This window comes from Stegodyphus dumicola, chromosome 5, assembly GCF_044657685.1.
Source record: "Stegodyphus dumicola isolate Sdum_Otavi_A_Nest chromosome 5, ASM4465768v1".
NCBI classification, from domain to species: Eukaryota; Metazoa; Arthropoda; class Arachnida; order Araneae; family Eresidae; genus Stegodyphus; species Stegodyphus dumicola.
Genome location: NC_140772.1, coordinates 230660561 through 230683316, shown reverse-complemented (window position 1 = coordinate 230683316; position 22756 = coordinate 230660561). Strand labels below are relative to the sequence as shown.

Sequence of the window (22756 nt, the reverse complement as noted above, 5' to 3'; positions counted from 1 at the left end):
AATATTACAATACAAGTAAAAAAACTGATACTTTCACTCACGCATGCGTCGGATTAGCGCACTACTTATGGAGTCCCACAAAACGTTTGTAAATATTATGGGGTCTTGGGGGTCGCGAAAAAATATCAATGATAAAAAGAGGTCACAACTGAAAAAAAAAAAAAATTTTAAGAAACCCTGGTTGCCTAATCTGCAGCATAATCGTCTTCTCACGCTCATTTCAGTCGTGATACCACACAGTCTGCCACCGCACTTAATACTATAAAATTAAAAATGTGTACGATATCGAATGATGGGCATGCCCATTTAACTGTGTTTATTTCAAAAACACCATGCCGAAAATGAAGAAGAGGAAAATCCAGCCAACTACATCATCTACGAAACACCTCAAAATTCCGTTACACATAAAACAGTATCTTTCTTTCACGGGACCTATTTTACGCTCTTTTTAAATGAACAGAGATTTACACTTAAACTAATGTCATTTTGAATATAATAAACTTTGGCTACTTTTAAATGATTTTAAATGCTCTTGTGAATAAAAGCAAACTCACAAATAGATATAATTTGCATATAGGTGTTACTAAAATAAATCAAGTAATAATATGTTAGTTATCTATTGTCGTGCGTCTGGCAAAATTAAAAAAAATCTGGATTTTATATTACGCCCAAAGGTTTTTTTTTTTTTTTTTTTTTTTTTTTGTGTGTGTGTGTGTTACCGTTATTTATTAAATATCATGTTCTTCGCACTTAACCATAAAATTCAATTTAACAGCAATATCACAAAATAATTTTTAAACAGTATGTCTTTGGAATTTCCGATACACAGTCTCGAGTGCTGGAAATAATTTTTTTAGCCCCCCCCCACAATTCAGTGTTGCCATTGCTCGCTTTGAAATCGTTGAGTTTCTTAATCAGAAACTCATAAATGCTTTACAAAATCTGAAATAGATAATAAAATAAATTCCAAATTTGGGCTTCCAAATGCCCATATTCAGATGGAGACGTACGTTATTCAAAATTTGGGTAACGTAACGTCACTCGTAATTTTAGGTACCGTTGTTTTATCACAATGCGAGAAACATACATACATTTATGCAGATTCTTCATTATTTAATTTCTTTAAATATAATGCACAGCGGTAACATTTGGCGGCAACAATTTGGAAAGTGATTCAGACTTTTAAAGTTTTCGACGCTAAATGTCAAAACGAAAGTAATAGCCCTTCTGGGCTAACGCCCTATGGGCTAAAACTGCCGTAAACAAGAAACAAATTCTAATTCAGTCTCTCAGTAATTAATTAAGCCTTTGTAAAAATAAAAATATTGACTCATTAGCTAACGTAAACAAAAAGATATTGTCAAAACTTACCGCAAACTTCATCAAAAATTGATGCAGATACTTATTTTATTTCATAAACACATTTGGCTACTACCTACAGACGGAATCCTTTGAACCCGCGCAAAACTGTCTTCTACCAGCTCATGGGGACCACCTGCATTTAGAAATTCGCAGGTGTAGGCACAGCTCTGAGGCGAAAAAAATAAATAAAGACCGAAATGAAACATAACCAAAAAGAAGGGGGGGAAGAAACTTCACTAGCATTGACGGCTGCGGCAGCATGACTGTCGGTCACTGACTACAACGTGCGGTCACATTCCACTGCAGGTTGCCACAAAAATTCTCCTTAAACTCGCCAAGTTCTCCAAACACTTGTTGAAACAGACGCCAAAGACATTTTGCCTTTCCTATCAGAAAATGAACTTGAATGAGTTTTTTAAAATAGGCATATCTTAAATGCATTATTGCATATTTCAGGCGTTGAAATGACAGTCTGTTTTCAAAAATAAAAATTTTCTTTCACAGTGCAGTAACTTTTTTCTCGTCTACCAAAAATTACTCTAGTTGGTGTGTCTATGGAAAACCGACGCCAATTGCAGGGGCACTGCTTGTATTGCTGTTGGTAGTGATTTTTTTTCTTTCTTTCTTACGATGTTTCGGCGTAAAACGAAATAGCGTGGGAATGGAATTTCTCTGTGTGAACATAATGATTTGCCATTTTTTCAGCTTCTTAAGAAAAGATTTCTGGAAAAAGGGAGTATTTTGCTAGACGAGAACTGAATAGTTTAACGTAAATTATTTAGATGTACCTTTTTTCTTTTTTGTGAGCCCGAAATGCCAATGTAATTTTAAAATAATAAATAAATAAATAAAGTGTTGAGTTAAAAGGTGAAAATTCTCATATATTTATAACCTAGGTAATGAAGTTCTTACTTATTTTTATATCTTCCTAAAGCATCTTTTTAAACAAAGCGAAAGGCAATTTAAGAGGCCTTTTGGGTAAAGTTAGGCTGCTTGGATTACGGAAAAGCAGACGAGATTTATCGAACTAAGGGATTCCTCCGCAGAGGACTTTTGAAGGAAAACTGGTACGTATTCATAAACCACGAAAATTCTTATGCATTATTAAATTTCTTATGTTCGCTGAAATTTAAACTCGGGCCGATTTGGCAGGGTTCAGCGATCTTACCACTCGTCCGTTGGTAGACAACTAAATTAAAGGATTAGGATTATTCAATTATGGCAAAGCACACGAGGGCTATCTGCCTAAAGGGAGGGACGCCTTCATGGAGGACTTTCTAAGTCCTGGAAACTGGCTCGTATCCACGTTACACATGGGGAAAACCACGAAACGCCCATGCAGCCAGTCCGTTCGCGGGATTCGAACCTCGGCCCGAACTACCAGTGTTCAGCGTCTTTACCGCTCGGCCGCTGGTGGGCCTGCTAAATTAAAGGAAAATGCTCGAAGAACTAGTGCTCAGAGTTTATAAACAACTCTCCAACCTTTTTTAAATTCCTACTATTAGTTCACTCTCTCCCTATATCTTGCTCAAATTTTCAATCGTTAATAAAATACTTTTTATTCATCCACTCAAGTTCAAATACATTTTTTAAACTTGTAATGGATGACACTTGATGTTAATACAGTTTTTTAACATAATAAAGTCAATTCCTACTTATTTATTCCTGTTTATTGGAACTAAAGATATGCTATTTTATTAAATATATTGTAAGACTTACAAAATCGCTATGTACATGGATTCTTGTCAAATATTTTTGGTTAGAAACTTTACGTTTTTGCTATCTAAATTTTTTGTTTTTGTTTCGGGTTTTTAGCTTAAATTGTGTGTTCCAAACCGCGTTTTTGGAGATATTTTAGGCTTTAAGTTCGAAATGTAGACAAAAAATTTAGATAGCAATATGGAACCGTTGAGAGCGCATATAAGAGTTGTTCCTAATTTTTATATGCATTATGCAACAATAACAATGCTTTATAATGCTAATACGATTATTCATATGTTTTCAGCATCTAGCGGTCTTCGGCAGACTAGCATAGATACGATTTTATCTCTGAAAGTATAGTCAGCTCCGGATCCAGCATTTTCGATGTTTTAGGCAATCTCAGTACAGTCGACCCCCCAAAGTCTAAATTAAATGTACCCACCAGCGACCGAGCGGTGAAGTCCCTGAACACTGGTAGTTCGGTCCGAGATTCGAATCCCAGGGAACGAACTGGCTGCATGGGCGTTTTCGTGGTTTTTCACGAGCACACGAGCCAGCTGCCTTTACAAAGTCCAGGCCCACCAGTGGTCGAGCCTGTAACTTGAGATAGTACATACAATCAAGACAATTATATATGCACATTTATATATTATGTGATTTCATATTTGCATTACTGTTACTGAGATAATTACAGTAAACTTGAAATTTAGTTACACATTGACTGGATTTTCTGTGCTATTTTTAACTGCTTTACAACATTATTTTCAACAAGTACATGCAAAATGGATAGCAATAAGCTTGCATTACGATAGTTTTTACTCTTACAGTCCAGTTACTATTTTACGAGGCGAGCCACTTTTCCTTCCATTGCTGAAGTTTTATTTTTATTCCACTGCAAACTAAATCTCGATTTTCTTTAATTCTTTCTTACATCGCCCTAGAATTTTACGACTTTTTCTTCTAGTCCTGCGATACATGATGAAGGCTTCAGTTTTATTAGTCCGAAGGGGCAATTTGCCCTGAAGGACTATGATTTTCGTTTTGGCATTTTGCGTTGGTTCACTACAAATAACACTTTTCAAACTGTTGCCACTAAACACTAGAACCCTGTATTATATTTAAAGAAATTAAATAATGAAGAATCTGCGTGAATGTATGTATGTGTCTCGCATTGTGATAAAACAACGGTACCTAGAGCCATCCAATTCTGAATGACATACGTTTCCACCCGAATATGGGCATCTGGAAGCCCAAACTTGGAATTTGTTTTATTATCTATTTCATATTTTCTAAAACTTTAACGAATTTTAGGTTAACAAACTCAGCGATTTAAAAGCGAGCAATGGCAAAACTCTACGAGAGAGGGGAACATTTTTATCTCCAGCGCGCAGAACTGTGTATCGGAAATTCTAAAATTATGCTCATTTTAAAATTATTTTGCGATATTGCCATTGAACTGAATTTTATGGTTTAAGTGCGAAGAACATGATATTTAATAAATAAAGGTAACACTCAAAACGTAAAAAAAAGGGGGGGCCTTACGGACGTAATTTAAAATCTGGATTTTTTATTTTATTTTTATTTATTATTATTTTTTGTATTATTTTATTTTTTATTGTTTTAAAGGTTTCTTTTTTGACAAAACTGTGAATTTATTTTCAAATGTGCACCTGATTCCCTTTCAGAGCCAATTTTTTCAGCTTACGAGAACAGGATTTCATCTATTACTTGGTCAACAATACTTTTTCTTAGTCTCTCACACTCTTTTAAAATCTCAAATGTCAGATTTTTCAGTTTACTATCCTGTTGAGCAAAATCTGTTAATTTCAAATATTTTCTACACAGTCTTGAAGCAGGTCACATTATATGTATTTGCTCCACAAAACAGACAAAATTAGAATTATAAATCTAATCCAGTACCATCTTTAACAATTAAGCTGACTGCATATTAAGATAAAATTATTTGCAAGCTTGCAAAAATACTAGAAATATTTTTTAAAAAATTACGCTTTAAGTAAATGTATATAAAGTAACCTAAATTAAGAGTAAATAATTATATTATATATAACTTCAAGAAACTTATCACAATGTTTTGCAAGGTTAATGTTACGTAAATATTCTCTAGAGTTAATAAGGTTATAAGAATTTTTAACTTTCTGTCGAGCGCAATACAAAAAGTTACAACCTCAGGGGCAATGTATCTACTAGATCTGTATGCGACATTTATTTATTTAAATTGAAAATAACATGTAAGCGAGCCTTTTACTTATTCAAAATAAATTTTTGCTTGTAATACTAAGCATATGACTGTAGTATCCGATAACGGTTTGGCGATAAACGAGGCGAGCTTGGCGCGATTTGTCTCTTCTGTAGAGAGGAGGTTTTATAATAGTTGAATGTTTGCCGCGGACGAGTGAGGTTTTAGTATTACGTTAATAAATATTTTAATTTATTTCGTCAGATGGCGGGCGCCTTTTTAATCGCAAAGTCATTACAGTCACAGAAGTTAAATATAAAAAAAACCAAAAACTAAAAGAAAAATGTGTCACTGAAGAGGCATAATGAAACTATCAGTTTAAAAGTAAACTAAAATGAATATTTAATAACTTTTCAAGTATGAAATTTTTACTTACAATTTATTTCTAAAATGTTTGAAAAAGTAACATTAAACAAATATACGTAATATTCAGTATATTATCTCCTTTGAGAAAAGTAGTAGAATTTTAATTGAATGAAGTAACTTATAAATATTTAAAAATAAATATTGAAAATTTTGCTAAAATGAAACATCAAATATGAATCATGAAAAACTGAAAATGGAAAATTTTTAAAATGAAAGAGTAATCAATTAACCGATTAGTTACCGTCATTAATCGGAAATTGGTTGACTTTCAAGGGGAACAAACCAACCCCGATTAATTAACAGTAATTAATAAATGCGAAGGTGTTTCATCTTTTTCTCAAGTAAGAATTATGATGCCAAACTGGTATTAGATAAGTTGTTAAGCCAAGTAGGTAGATTTTTAAGTGAAATGAATTTAATCTACTATATAAAATGACTATATAATATTATGAAAATGACAGTTCCGTTAAGTTTAAAAAAATTTTAATATCGTGAGATATTGTTGGACTGAGTAAGAGTAGTATTATTTTTCTTACTTGAGTAAAGTGTCCCCCGACACCCTCACTTTCAATTATGTTAATAGGCAATTTATTAAGATTAATTTGAGTGTTTTACCTCTCTATTCCAGAAACAGTTATTACTGTTTTTAGAATAGAGAAAGGAAATACCAAAATTAAAATGAGGATTTAAGGAGTTATAACTTTGATTTACAAATTTTTAATCTTACATATTCGGACACGTCTGTCTGTGAATGTCATCCTTATATTTTAAACCTCTTCATGTATTAAAGCCTCTCCAAATAATTACGAAGCAGATAAACATCATATCTTTAACGGTTACCCATGAAATAAACGTCAATTTGATATCTTTCTGGAGAACATTGCTTCTGCTAACTATTTACAGTGCCAATATTCCATTAACTTTACCAGCTGTGATCCTGCTTTATTCTTTAATTATAATATACTATTATTGCTTTCCCTAAACCTACCCCCAAATCAAATTTTTTCACAAAATTATTATCCCAATAATTTATTTGTCAATGAATTTCTTGACAAATGTCAGGAAATTTGTCAAGAAATTCATGGGACGGTCATGAATTTCTTAATAAATTTCTTCACAATATTGTCGTCCCATAAATCTTTTAAAAATTACCGAAAACGTTACAATTCACTTTCTTCGCAAGCTAATTCTTGAATACACATGCATTTCTCATAAAAAAAAAACAATTTCAGATATAACACAGTACATCACATCATCTCTTGCATACAATCACTCTCATTACCGAAAGATTCAACGGCATATTCCCTCTTGTAATGCTCTCTTTCTCTATGTCACTCAGCATCCCACAGACTTAAGCACCAATGCTTTATCTGTAGACTTACAAAAATTAATTTTCATGACCATCTGATTAGGCTTATTGCATCTGACATTAGTTACCGGACCATTTAGTGTAATAGCTTGGAAATCATACTCCATAATCCTTATTATAGTGAAATCAAGATTCGATACTGCCTACCCCTCGTTTTACAATTACAAATGGGCACACCGAAGATTCCAAAATGACAGAAGGAACACATTTACGGATGAAGCCACAATTCTCACACGAAATCGTCACTACTCGCTTACAATCCAGAGCTGTAGCTAGGCTTTTCAGCGCCTGGGGATAACTGAAAATTTCGCCCCCCCCCTGCTTACCAAGACTGGAAAACATTTCATCTTAAAAAATTCACAACATCAATTTGGTGCCCCCTGCATATTGCGCCCGGGGACCGATGTGCCCCCTTGCCCCCCGCTATCTTACAATCCTAACATTATTTCACGCACTTCATATATATACTTGATTTATACTCCACTGTTATAAATTCTAAAAAATCTCGTGCGGTACTCTTTCGCAAACCAGCATTTACAATAACTCCTCCACCATTACCCATTTGCTAGACATTTCGAGGAAAACAATGTTACGAATGATCATTCAGATATTGAGCAAAAACCAATGTTCGGTATATTTCGGGGTGCCGCCCAAGCGGGATAGCGATTAGCGACGAATACTGCCGTACCGAAGGGCCCAGATTCGAATCCCGAAGAAGGCATTGATGTTTGTAAATGTACAGTGTCTGCGCGGCAAGGGGGCACTTTAAATACGCTCCGGGCCGAAATTCCTCTCAAGAGATTGGGTTAAGAGAAGAGGAGTGGGAGACTCACGCCCCTCGGATTGCTCTCCATCAAAATTGGGGCCGAAAATGATTAAAGTCTGTACAAGGGCCGAGGAGAAGCAGAAGACATGAAAAATGAGCAATGTCTTCGCCGGGACTCGAACCGCAGACTCTCGATACGCCTCGAGCGTACTGGCCCCTACATCACAAAGGCATGCTAAAAAAACAGAAAAAATACCTTATAAGTTTGTGCTGTCATCTGTATGGTGTTCAACGACAGGCACTGTCTTGCAACGATGAATTTCGTGGGCTTGTTTTTGATGTTACTGTGAGACAAGTAAGATAAGTCAGACACACACATACACATAATTCGGGGGGGGTACACTCCGTCAATCTATTGCAATCCTGGGGTATATTTAAACAGATCAACATCATTTTAAAGTTGCAGTGCAAAAGCTTTAATTATACTGCTATAAAAATGCATCATATTAGTGGTAGAAACTCTTTGAAAATAACGTACTAGATGCTAGTCCGGTAAGAAACTTCATTTCTAAATCTATCCTGTTTCTCATGCTCTGTTAAACAAGTTCAGTTTGGGCATACGCCTATAAAACTTATCATAAAAAATTACAAGTATGTCAAAATAGTGTACTACGAAAAATCACAAACTCTGAATGGTACATACGTAATAACCGCATCCATGAAGAACTGATTGTGGTTCAATTAAGAACGTACTACTATAATCTATAAGGTATTTCTCCCGCCTTCCTAGTGTGCCTTCGTGGTGTAGTGGTTCTGCACGCTGAGCCGGTATTACAGAGGTCCGTGGTTCTATTCCCGGCGAAGGCGTTTGCTAATCTTTCATCTTGCCTGCTTTCAAAGAAAAAAAAATCCTAATGTCTCTACAGTGGCGTCCGAACTACAAAGGGTGTTGGATGGTGATTCTCCACACCTAGAATATGGTGATTGGGTCCCCTAAAAACCCCAGTTGCCCTTTAAAAGGGGAGTATATAAGGTATTTCTCCTATTTTTCTAGCGTGCCTACGTGGTGTAGTGGTTCTGCACGCTGGGCTGGTATTCCAGAGTTCCGTGGTTCGATTCCCGGCGAAGGCGGCTACTATTTTTCATCTTGCCTGCTTCCAAAAGTATTCTTACGTTTTTCTCTTTTTTTCTGACACCAGTTGTTGCGTTATTTCCTTCCTTAACGTTCGTACGGGGTTCGTGTAGATTTGGAGTGAATAACGACGACACTTTATGAAGTATCGAAACACACTTTATTTGCCAGTATTGTCAGGACAGCTCCAAAACACGTTTTACAGTCGTCGAAGATCTACTATAAACACGCTGACACGATCAGCGACACAGCCTTCAGGTTATCAGACTATCACGGTGGAGACAGCTTCCTGCAAAGCAGCCGACTCTGCTCTCCGGAGTACAGCTCCCGACTCTGCTTGGTCGTTCTCAGAACTCCACGTACTTTCGAGACTCTCCACGTACTTTCGAGACTCTCCACGCTACAACTCGGGATGCACTCGACAACACACGTGCACAGCTCCTTACTCTTCGGTTCACTCTTTCCCAGAGCGCAACAAGCTCTCTCGACGATACACTAACAGAGTCCTTCGGTCGACTAGACGACCCACTCGGCACTCGCAGCCCGGCTGTCAACTCGATCGACTCCGTAGGGATTGAATTGCTAGACGGGGAACACACACTCTCGATGAGAGACACACAAACTGACTGCGGACCAGCAGGGCTTTATATAGCTTTTGGCTTGTGTTCGGGAACATTCTGGGCTAAACCGGTAAGAATTCGTTCCAGAAGGTTCTCCAATCGTCCATGGTATAGCGCCAATTTTGTCGCCAAATGGGCGATTTCTCGCCAAATGTGACAACTTTGCCCTCCTTTGCTATTTTATGGCAACCCTAAAACTGCTTTGCGGGGAAGCCATCTCACCGCGCCTTTACATTTCGTAACAATATCGTAATGTCTCTACAAATCTCACAACAAAAATTTCATGAACGGCAAAGACAGATTAACAATCCTGTTATCAAAATCTGTAACTACGATTATACTAACTTACATAACATCAATAGGCCTCTGGCCATTCTTAAGAATTGGAACATGTAATTTATTTGTGTGTATTTTGTGTATTGCATTCTCTGTATATATTTTATGTTGTCTACTGTCTTATTATGTATTCCTATCGGATTCGAAGTACCCTCTGATTTTTATGTATCTCTTTTCATTCCGAGTCACCTAGTCACTAGTTCAACAGCCTAGTTTTAGATGATTCCTTGCTCTAATAGTTCTACTTGCTTTTTAACTATTCACCCTTCATGGTGATGCATATATGAATCATACCAATCTTTACTGAATTTAGCATTAAAAAAATTACAAAGCAAAACAGTTTACTGGGCTGATTTTATCTTAATACATCTATATCAATGTTTAGCTGTTCTTTTCCCGCGTAGGTGGCAACATAAAACTGTACTCTGTACTTCATTAGTGCCAAGAACACATAATTTATTTCTGTTTTTTCGGTGGTCAAGCTAGCTTTGTGTTATTCATAAATTTATTATTAGAGGCTTAAAATTTTTATTCTATATAGCTGAAGGTATGCACTTCTCATTTCTGTGTTAAGATTTAACCAAGGAATTGTTGTTTTAAAATGAAATATTTCAATTTTTCTGTTTGATTCATATATGCATCACTAGGAATTTATGATTAGGCTTTACTCTAGAGTGCAGTTTGATGCATATATGAATCAAGTTCAAATTTAGAGTGGAATTTTAATTATAAGACTTCATAATACCTTTTATTTCATGCTTATTTTTATATCAGCAATACCCACTCGATGTTTGCATGCATTGTTGTTATTTAGAGCCATCAAATATTCTTTTGTCTCTAATTATGTAGTATGTATATTGTTCGTTTGTACTAAAAATTCCTTTGAACTTTTTTTTATTTATGTTTAGTAATTAATTTTTTCAAACATCTTTTGTGTTAGTTCGATGGATTTGCTCACAAGTTTGATGTATACTCAGGCCAAGAAAATGTACTTCACAATTGCTTAGCAAATGAGGCAGAACTGGGCGCCAGTGGAAGTATTGTGATTAGTCTTTCTAGAGAAATTTCTCGAAATAAAAATTTCGAATTGTATTTCTACAACTTTTATACTTCAATTGACATAATGAATTATGTAGCTGATGAGGGCATTCTTTGTTTGGGAACAGTGTGTAGGAACAGAATTCCAGGTTGCAAGCTCCCTACAGATGAGCAGCTGAAGAAAGAGTCCCCTCAACGTTGAATACTTTTTGCAGGTTGTGGCGGAATTGAAATATGTAATTTAATGTGGAAAGAAGATAATAATGAGTTTTTGTTGTCTACGTTTTCTGGGAAACACCCCATTGAACAGATATCTAGCTTCGATCAGGAGAAAAGAAAAAGATTTACTGTGGACTGTTCAAATGTTGTGAAATGATACAATAAACAAAGGATTGGCGTCAATTTTTTGGATAGCCACATAAGAAGATACAAAATAATTGAGATCAAAAAAGTGTTATATAATCTTTTTTCTCACTTCGCAGACTTTGCGATCATAAATGCGTGGCGTCTGTACATAAAAGTAGTGTCTCTATAGAATGGAGCCAACCCCAAGGATGTGCTAAACCTGGCCGTCTTTCGGGTTGGTTTGGTTCCGAAATGGGTGAGAAAGTTCAGTTCCTAAGCGTGGAAGTCCGAGATGTCTTTTACAAAATGATTACAATGTGAAAAGACAGAGGCCCTGCATCAAACATTCCTCCAGCTTGCGTCTGACAGGATAAACTTCAACATGTTCCCATATGGAACAAAAATCGCACTCGCTGTAAAAGGCCAAATTGCAAACATTTATTGTATGTGAAAATGCGCTGTAGCATCATGTTTAAATAAGGATAGAAATTGTTTCAAAATTTTCCATACAACATAAATTTCACAATAAATGTACATGTACAAAATATCTGATATGTCATTTTTATTTAAATTTTCATCGCAATTTTAATTTTTATAAAGTCTGAACATGATTAATTAGAATTAAGTTTCAACAACATTTTAATTAATGTCATTATCTTCTAAAAACAATAAATAATTAAGCATTTTATGCCAATATTTATTAATTATATAATTGTGAATTATTTTTTCATGTGGTTACACTTTAGTGCTAAATGCATAACGATGCATATATGCATCAAACCTAAAATTTCAAAAAATAACCAGTAAAAAATGTGAAATATTTTTCCAAGTTTATTTAAGCCATGACCATAATGAAAATAATGTTTGGTAAAAATATAAAAAATCATACATTGAAGGGTTAATCTCCTTATATCACTCAATTTGTTTAAAAAAATATTAGATATCTGTGATAAGTTGCCTATTTTCGCGATTACAATAAAGTAATAACTGACAACCACATCCCTTTTACACTGCCAAAAGCGTAATAAAAAACCTGATGTGTACACCCCATGACTTCCTTGTATGGAATATTAAATTACACGCAATTTTCCCACATTTCATTTAAACATATTGAATTAACAATTAACGAATTTTGAATTAAATCTAATTCGTCGATTGCACTTAGACAACAATAGAATAAATGCACTCTTTTAAAGTTCATTATATTTATTTACTATAGCGACACTTCGGCGCTACGTTCACTTAACAGCATTGACATTCCTTTTAAAACTCAGGGTGCACAAAAATTATATCATCTGAAGAATTACCATAAGTTCTATTCAAATACTATAATAAATCTAAAACGATATATAAAAGAAATTTAAAAAAAAAAAAAAAAAAAAAAAAAAACTTTTCGCAGACGATTCAGCGCCGCTTACCTAATGCGTATGCGCTTCTTATTAATTCAGTTCTCACTCCGCAGCAAGGCAAAAATACATAAAATTCAAAATATTTTCATTAAAATTTTAAGGCTATAGAAAAACATAAAACACCAAATACAGTTAAAACAATTTTTTAAAAAAATTTTACAATTACAGTATAATAACTTAAATGTTAATTCCATAATGAATTAAGCATAATTTAATTCGTAATAGTAAAAGAAAACGGTACTTTGTTGTTGAGAAGCTTAGTTTCTCTAGATTGGCAACAAATCCATTATTCTGGTAAGTTTTAAATGTAAACAAACATGGAGGGCATGCTAATCAGAAATTAGGCTTAGCCACACTTAAAAAACTTTTAAATTGTTGTAATTCCACAATTATTGCATGTAGCTTAACCCTTTGCGGCACAGTGTGTCCTGTCTGGACACGCATAAAAATTTCCTTTTGTACGCACAGAAAAATTGAATGAAAAAGGATTTATAGGTTACTATAGGTTACTCTGAACCTTCTTTATTTATAGTAGATGCAGCTCAACACAAACCAGTCCACATATTTTAGCCATGTTTCTTTTTTTAAGACCCTCATTTTTCAAAGAAATCTTCCAGATTTTTTAGGGTATAAAAGGATTTGTTTGAACAGAAATTTCAATGTTATTTTTTGGCTGTATGCTAATCTCCTTATTCTATACTAGTTTTAAATTTTTACCTTGAAATCTTGCCTAAAATCAAACGGCGAACCCTAGATGTGCCCAGACCGGGCTCACCGATAATCTAGGACAACTGAGAGTCTGTAATCTTTGTTTCTACGCATCTCATCGGTCAGTTCATTGTCAACAATGCTCGTTTCAGCACTCTTTTCGAAGCTCTATTCAAACAGTGTGCCAGTCTGGGCACACCCACAGAATTAAAACGATAAGTGCTATCTTCACAAAATTTTACTTGTGTACTCCTCTAGGCCAAATTTGACTGCCTACCTTTTTTTTTTTTTTTTTTTTTTTTTTTTTTAATCAAAACTCCGAATTTAAAAGGTAGCGTGCCGGAAAGGGTTAACTAAAGGCATAAACCCTTAACTGGAAGATAAGAACAACATAATTCAATCATTTTTTAAAGCAAAAAATGCACAATTTACAAATATATAAGAATAAAGTAACTGAGATTACTGAGCCGAGCAACAGAGTGGATATAAATATGCATATATTTATATACTTTTGGTGCGGCCGATTGCAACCAAAATACGAGGTGCACATCTACATGTTATAGCAGTCCTATACAAAATTTCAACGTTCTGAGATTACTCGTTTTTGAGTTATGCGAGATACGTACGTACGTTCATACGTACGTACGCACACACGCCACAAAAATTCTCTTCAGAATTCATTTTAGATCAGTTTTATAATTTTTTTGGGGAAAAAAAGAGTTCTTTATTCTGTCCTATTACGTACGTATAAAACGCTTAGAGCCATTTTTCGCCATCCTTTCATTTTCATTGATTGATCATTATGACTTATTGAATCCAATTATAATTTTTTTCCTAAACTGTTTTCGTCAGACATTTTGATTTTCACTGGGTTCAGCAATGAATTGCATTTATCCTTTTGGTTTTAGCATTCCAAACGTAAGGAGCTTCATTAATATAGACTAAATCTTTATTTTATTTCGTCTGAAATCCTTGAAAATTAGTCTGTAACTTCTTAATCTTCTCATTAGTTATGACCATATTGATATATTTCATTTTGTACTACATTCAAATTTAAAATAATTTTGTTTTGCCGTAGGTTTGAAAAAATGTCCCGATAACATCGAGATTTTAAGTTTTGAAAGAAAATGCCTCATACTCGTTGAAAGAGTTAAGCTACCTTAACCTTTTCTTCTTTTCTTTCCCTTTAACAATGATTAACGATCATGTGCATTTATTTTAGTGGTAAATTGTCTGATGCATTGTTTGTGCAATAATCGCTTACGTCACACATCAGTAACTCTGGGATATCATTCACATGAAATTAAATAGTCAGACAATCAATGATGAGAGACTCAAACATCAACTTTTAATCGCATGCAGTTATTGTTATGCACAATACGAGTTTTTGATTGGAAGCATATGTCACGCTAATATTTATACGGAATTGAAACAAATATAGTAGGAAGGCTTCTGTATTTGTTTAAACTGATAATAATTTTACCATTTTTTAAATGAAAGGATTTCTGTTGTTTTGTCTATGTTACGATCTTGATAAAACAGGCAAAGTAATTATTTTTATTATTGAATAAAAGTTGGTAAGTAAGAAATTATTGAGAAAACGCCGCTATTGATTGTAAACTTTATAAACTGTCTATCCATCTGTAATTACTTAAATGCCGCCCAACCGGTATAGTGGTTAGCACAGGTGATTGTCGTGCCGAAAGTCCTGGGTTCTAATCCCGGAGAAGGCATGGATGTTTGTAAATGTATAGTGTCCGTGCGGCATGGGGCACTCTAAATACGCGGCGAGCCGAAAGTCTCTCGAGAAGTTTGGTGGTAGGGAGTTGATGGAACAAGGAGAAATTTCTTGGTTTAATGAAAATAAAGCCGAAAGGGGGAAAAACGAAAGAACGGTTACAATTAATTTACATGAGAGAAGTTTCAGGCTTTCTCATACCTTCATGAAAGCCATCAGATTATAATTAATATTTCTTAAAACTTAAAAGAATAGTGAATGGATAAATAAATAATTAAAGGATAAATACATTAAAAAAAATCTTCCAAATTTTACATTACGACAAACGGACTTCTTTTAACGTTTTGTGTGTTACCTTTATTAAATACCATGTCCATTGCACTTAAACCATAAAATTCAGTTCAGCAATATCGCAAAATAATTTTAAAATGAGCATATCTTTAGAACTTTCGATACACAGTCTCGCGCGCTGGAGAAAAAATTTTTTTTCATACAGTGTTGCCATTGCTCGCTTTGAAATCGTCGAGTTTGTTAATCAAAAATTCGTTAAGTGTTTTACAAACTATGAAATAGATAATAAAACAAATTCCAAATTTGGGCTTCCAGATGCCCATATTCGGGCGGAAACGTACGTTATTCAAAATTGGATCGCTCTGGGTACCGTTGTTTTATCCTAATGCGAGAAGCATACATCTATTTACGCAGATTCTTCATGATTTAATTTCTTTAAATATAATACAGGACTCTAATATAGGGTGGCAACAATTTCAAAAGTGAATCAGCGTTTATAGTGAATCGACCGAAAATGCAAAACGAAATTAATAGTCCTTCTGGACAAACTACTCTTTTGGACTAATAAATAAAAATGATCTCATTTTTATTTATTACTTTATTTATACCAAAAGTGAAGAGACAGTGAACGCAAACACACTGGAACTTCTAAAGCCAGTGCCAATAAGGATAGTGCATTAAGCCGTTAGAATGTCAATAGTAGGGGATACAAATGGAACGTTACACGTTATAGGAAAGAGTGGCCGAATATATAGTCTACTGATAGCTTATTGATATTTGAAACCATAACCCTGTTTCCAAAATTTTTATAACTGCAGGGCTCTAAATCAAAAATCGACATATATACACAAGAATATGAATATAAATTCACAAGAAAGCATTCTTGTGAGCTGTATAGGCAAACTAAAAATTTCTGAAATAAATCTCATAAAAAGCAGAAAAATTGAGATTTCTAAAAAACACAGGAAACGAGAAATATTTACTGAATTTGAATCAAAAACGAACTGTAGTATTATCTAAGAATAATATTCATTTTCGTCTTTAATTCAAGAACACTTACATACTAATTCCGAAAACGAAAGAAACGAAATGTTAGGTAAAACGAAAGAGAAGATGGGCCCACGATAGCAAGATAATTATGTCAAAATGAACATCTGTTATTGTGGTGACTTAGCTCACTTGTCTGACAGTAACATCAAGGTATTACGTCTAGTAATTTAATAGTAATAAGAAGCTCAGAATTGCGTCTTTCATTCCACTCCTACGAAACCACTCAAGAGAACTGTCAGCTCGTCATATATGTTGAGTGCCTCCATGCCGCAAATACACTATCCGTTTACAAACAACCATGCTTTCTCCGGGACTCGAACCCGAGCCCATCAGTACAGCAGCCGTTGTCGTTAACCATTACATCGATTAAACCTGCAATAAGTGCACTTCTAACTTGAGCTTTCTCAAATTAGAAGTAGCTACAGGAGTCAGTGTCTGATGTTATGGAATCTATGTTAATCTGCCCGACCACGGGGACTTCAGAGCTATATTCTTCAGCTTTTGAGAAGTATTGGCACAAGATATTCTTTAAAGTGCATCAGAATCCTGATCTGAAGCTCCTTTGTAAAGAAGAATTTCCATGTCATCTTCGTGTAGCCACTGTATCATCTAGACACTTGGAAACAATGAATGTTTCAGAGTTTGTATGAATGTATGGTTTATGATACATGGTAACATACATGAAAATGTATGTTTTCAGATATTTTTTAATTAATATCTCGGCTGGTCAAAGTCGTACGAAGATGGGAACAATCGAAATGGGTTCTGTCGAAATTTTGGAATCGTGAATAATGTATTTAATGTTTGGCAATGCTATTTTTATTTCATATTTGATAAAACTTAGAAATTTTTTATTAACAAACTCTACGATTTGAAAGCGAGCAGTGGCAACGCTTTTCAAAACGAAGCGGAGTGGAAAAAGAGGTAAAAAATGAGCGTATTCAGCGTTTTTAATTAATATCTCTGATTTTATTTATTTTTTATTTTATTATTATTATTATTATTATTATTTGGTGGAAAAACGTGGACGTGGACCTTTCCCAGGACCCAGAAAAGAATTGTAGAAAGTTTAGTGACGATAGCTATAGTAATGACCGTGTTAATCGCGAACAAACAAACACACAGACATTCTTCTTTATATAGTTAGAGAGAGAGATTCTTTTTGTAATAACTATTTCAGGTTTCCGGCCGAGCAAGCGGATAGCATAATATATATATATAACACGATTTATTCATCGCATGTAAGAGATCAGTTTTATATAGAATTAAAAGAACGACAGGAAATGTCATTTACCATTGTAATAAATATATGCAGAATTCTATTACATTTTTCTGTTTTAAAAAAAAACGCATTAAAAACATCTTTACTTTTAATACGTTAATTAATCAGCATAAAAAATAGATGAAGAAGAAAAATAGAGGATGTGCTGGTAGCTTAGTTAAAAGGTTTACAAGTGACATCTCTGTCATTACGAATCGGAGAAAGTGAGAGGACTTACTGACTTTCGTTCGTTTCCTGAGTAATTTCGAGCACCCAATACAGAGAGACATCGTATCATAATGAAATCACCATTAAGAGCTAAAAATATCAAATCAGATGGACAGCTCTGGCATATTATAATGAACATCTCCCAATGCCAGTCTTGTTAATCTCGTGCGGTACTTCAAAGCAAGAACCATGTGCTATTAATTAAACTAACTATTCATCAGATTCTAACATTAATCATTATAATTGCTTTAGAAAACAACATTAAAAATGGCGATAGGGACCCCCATGACAATCTGGAGAACTTGCAGATTACACATTCACAGATTAAAGCCTGAATTAGACGTAAATGACACCATGAAATGTTCGAATAATAAATATAAATGCAAGATTTGCATATTATGCAGAATACGCGTAAATTACTATGTAATACAAATACTAGATAGACATACTACATAATATTCAAGATGCATAAACATATGAACGCTATTACTACCAATTCCAAACACAAATATTAAATACAAATACAGAATAGTAATTGAAAGTAATTCAACTTTTTTTTTATGTATATTTGTAAATAATTTTGTACACTAGCTATATTTTCTGCCACAGTCATCTGCTATAACTTTTAGCTTCTGTCGAGCAACCCTGTCATGTTTCAGCGTCTGAAACGATTGTGGCAACAAGCTTGTGTTTGGCTGTTTTAGTCTAAAGTTTGTTAAGTGTGGAAGGGAGAATACAAAGTGGTATGGACGACCCTCCTTTTTTCCCCACACTCGCAGCTGCTGTTCTCTTTGAGTTCAAAAGTGTCTGACATAGTCAGGAAAAAAGTGGTTGTGAAACTGGCACCGAAGCGCCCGGATTTAAATCCCGGAGAAGGTATGTATAGGTTGTAACCATATAGTGTCTGTGCGGCAAGGAGGCACTCAAAATGCACGGAGAGCCAAATCCTTTTGAAGGGATCATGGTAGAGGAAGAGAGAAGGGAGCCGCTCAGGAAGTGGTATATGAAGAGGGAACGGAGGAAGTGGTTAGCGTCGTTGACTGCCGTACCAAAGAGACGGATTCGAATCCCGCAGAAGGCAAGAATGTTTGTAAATGTATAATGTCCGTGAGGCATGGGGCTAAATCTATGCGGCTAAATAAGCGGTGGGCCGAAAGTTCTCTCGAGAGGTTGATGGAAGGAGAAGAGGGGTGAGAGACCTTCGGACACATCCCCCCTGGGGTGCTCTCCATCAAAATTGGGGGCTGAGCTGAGCTAAATCGCACTGTCACCTGTAAGGTGCTCAAAGCTGTTGCTAACGACAGGCATAAACTTGCGCTCCTTGCCACGAGGAATTTCGTGGGCTTGGTCAGACAAGTGAGCATTAGTAACAACAAGAGGGAAAGTAGACTCGGACGGTCTCCCTCGAAATTCTATCCGGGGCCAAGATTAACAGCTAGTAAGGCCCAGCGATATCTAATGTGGCTAAATGTATCTACAAGTACCATCGTTGTTCAAACTGCACCTGTTTTCACATGATTTCCTGTATTAGTTTGTACATACCTGTTTTTTTGTACTTGTCTGAAACATCAATGGAGATCGATTAATAACTAAAATCATAGTCAGACTTAGAATTGATCATCACAGAAGATTGAAAATTGACAGGAAAATAGAAAAATCTATAGAAATTGTGATAACTTGCCCGGACACAGAACTGGCAACAGCACATATTTTTGATTGTTCGGCTATCCTTCCTGAATTCTTAAAAACTGTGGTCTTGTTTAAGAGACCGAACCTCTATGATAATAACATTTTGCAGATTGCCAGCGCTGCCCGCCCATGGCACTATTTGAATAGGCTCTATCACAAGCACGACAACAACAACCTATTTGCATTCAGCCTGTACCTATTTAATAGATTTGAAAATTTTCTTAAGCAGCTATCAAGGTATTGTTCTGTTAACGGACCGGAGTTGTCGCCAGATGTCTTGCTAAACTCGGCAAGAGATTGGTTCATATGAAGTCGCAAATATTTACTTCTAAGTCTAACATTTTTAAGAAAAAAGTAAAAGAATGTCTTTTCAAATTGGCAACGAGAAAGCAAATCCCAAATATGTAACGGTCACTTGTGTTTTTATTATTATTGTATTTACCATGGATTTGAAAATTTGGACTTGCCCGATGATGAAATATCGTCCGTGCAATTTCCTCAGGAACCAGGAATTATTCAGTCTGGAAAAAGTGCACAAAATGATTTTTTTCGATTTTATTTTCGGCTTTATTGGCAACATGTTTAATTTACAATAAAAATTTCTAATTTTACAAATATCTGTTGTTATTTTTTCCCTTGGATTTTTCTTCAATTTAACCGTATCGTATTTGATTTATCGTAATTTAAATAGTTTGGCGATTATATTTATGCTTCGAATTTTTCGCCAGATCGTCAGCTTTTGGCTGTATTTGAATCTGGTACCGATAACAGAATAGTAAGGATATCAAACTGTTGGACAGATGCTTTCTCGGACTATTCTAGAAATGACGCATTTTCGTTCTAAACCTTTGTACTGGTCGGTCTTGATGAAATGAATTAACTAACACCAGACTTTCCAAAGTTTCAGATTCCGCAAGAGTTTCACGTTTTTAGCCCACTGGCTTCGAAGCGTCAGGAAGAAGAGAAAAAAAAAATCTGAAAGGTTTCAAATTTTAAATTACGTTCAAGGGGTGTGTTTTTTTTTTTTTTTTTTTTTTTAATTTTGTGTGTTACATTTATTTATTAAATACCACGTTCTTCGCACTTAAACCACAAAATTCAGATAAACAGCAGTATCGCAAAATAGTTTTAAAATGATCATATCCTTTAGAATTTCCGATACACAGACTCACGCGCTGGAGGTAAAAATGTTTTTCTGTACAGCGTTGCCATGGCTCGCTTTGAAATTCGTGAGTTTGTTAATCAAAAATTCGTTAAAGTTTCACAAAATATGAAATCGATCATAAAACAAATTCCAAATTTCAAAGTTAGTCTTTCATATGCCCATATTCGTAGGAGGATTACGTCATTCAAAATTCGATGTTTCTATGTACCATTGATATTTTATCACAGTGCGAGAAATATATATACATTTACGCAGGTTTTTCATCATTTAATTTCTTCAAATATAATGCAGGACTCTAACATTTGATGGCAACAATTTGAAAAATAAAACGGATATTTATAGTGATTCAACGCAAAATCGCGAAACGAAAACAGTAGTCCTTCAGGGAAAAAGCCCCTTTGGACTAAAAAATCTGAAAGCTTTTTCAGATTTTATACTACGCCCAAAGGGCTTTATTTTAAAGTTTTGTGTGTTGCCTTTATTTATTAAATATCATGTTCTTCGCACTTAAACCCTAAAATTCAATTCAACAGCAATATCACAAAATCATTTTGAAACAGTATGTCTTTAAAATTTCCGATATATAGTCTGGCGCGCTGGAGATATTCCCTGCCCCGTACAGTGTTGAAATGGCTAGCTTTGAAATTGTCGGGTTTCTTAATCAAAAACTCATAAATGCTTTACTCTAATTTGTGAAAACTCATAGATTCTTTATTATTTAATTTAAATATAATACGGGGCTCTAGTATTTTGTGGCAACAATTTGAAAAGTGATTCAGAATATTAACGTGAAATCTCAGCAACGTTTATATTCAAACGCTTTAAAACTTTCGACGCAAAATGCCAAAGCGAAATTAAGAGTCCTTCTGGCTAAAAATCAGCGGCCTAAGCGGCTGCCTGTGTCACCTGCAAGGAAACCTGTCAGTATTAATATAACAATTTTTTTAATACAATGCTGGGAATTCTGGGCATCATTTTTATTCAGCTGTGTAAAATGAGCTAGACACGTCTTTTCATTTCTTTTATGAAAAAAAAAAATTAAAAAAAAAAAAAAAAAAGAAAAAGAAAAAAGAAAAAAAACTCTTAATTTTTAGCATTACTTGAATAAAATTAAAAAATAAAAGTGCCCTAACTGATGCAGGGCACATTCTTCGTCATTTCAAAGTAGCAGCAAGCTAAACAGCAGAAGCAGACGCTTATTTATTTATTTTGTAGTATTATTATTTTTTTGATCGACCTTACTCTATGATACTTAAATGAAAGTAGCGCTGCTTTCTTTTTAGTAGGGAAATGTTTAAGTAGGGAGGGGGGCAGAAGCACGAACAAAATCAAAATGCAACTGCAATAAAAAAAAATGAATAAAGTGTAGCCAGGGTACAGAGCTACAACAGGTAAGAAAAGGGGGGAAGTAAAAGAAAAGGGAGAGGAGAAAAAAGTGTAGAAAATAATAATAATAAAAATTTAAAAAAAAAAAAAGAGAGAGAGAGAGAGCTTATGGTGCGTGTGTGTGTGGGAACGGGTCAGATCCGTGTCCCGGGGGTGTGGGTTCTTCATTCATAAAGAGCTCCGAGTACAGGTTTCTTTTTGGCGTGGAACGCGTGGAATCTCAGCCATGTTAATATTCAACCGCTTTTAGCCTCCCAAACTGGTAACTACATTTGGCGAGACAGCTCTGATGTCTGGTTTCTTTCGAATCGCCTTTCGATTACAAAGCACTTCCTGCATAGAAACGTAAATGATTTCTTTATTTGTTAAAGAATCATTTTACTGTGGTTAACACATACTTGGGCGATTTCCCCGGCATAAGATGCATGTATATGTTACCGGCAAAGTTTGAAATTCAGCATTCTATACAATGCCTAGGCATTGTATAGAATGCCTAACCTAGCCGGTAATGTATGAAACGATTCATATTTCACACATTA

The 22756-nt window shown here is 34.8% G+C and overlaps 1 protein-coding gene across 2 annotated transcripts in view; it reads left to right on the top strand.

The window, feature by feature from the left end:
* The window catches only part of LOC146997427 (uncharacterized), an 80100-nt gene that overhangs the window by 1511 nt on the left and 55833 nt on the right, over positions 1-22756 (top strand). The window contains exon 2 of one of the 2 annotated variants that reach the window (XM_085817764.1): positions 10850-11810. The exons of the other annotated variant lie outside the window; for it this stretch is intronic. Coding sequence (XP_085673890.1) covers positions 10850-11149 — 300 coding nt within the window. The 3' untranslated portion in view covers positions 11150-11810. Of the gene's footprint in view, positions 1-10849; positions 11811-22756 lie in introns of those variants that run through there. 2 annotated transcript variants of the gene reach the window in all.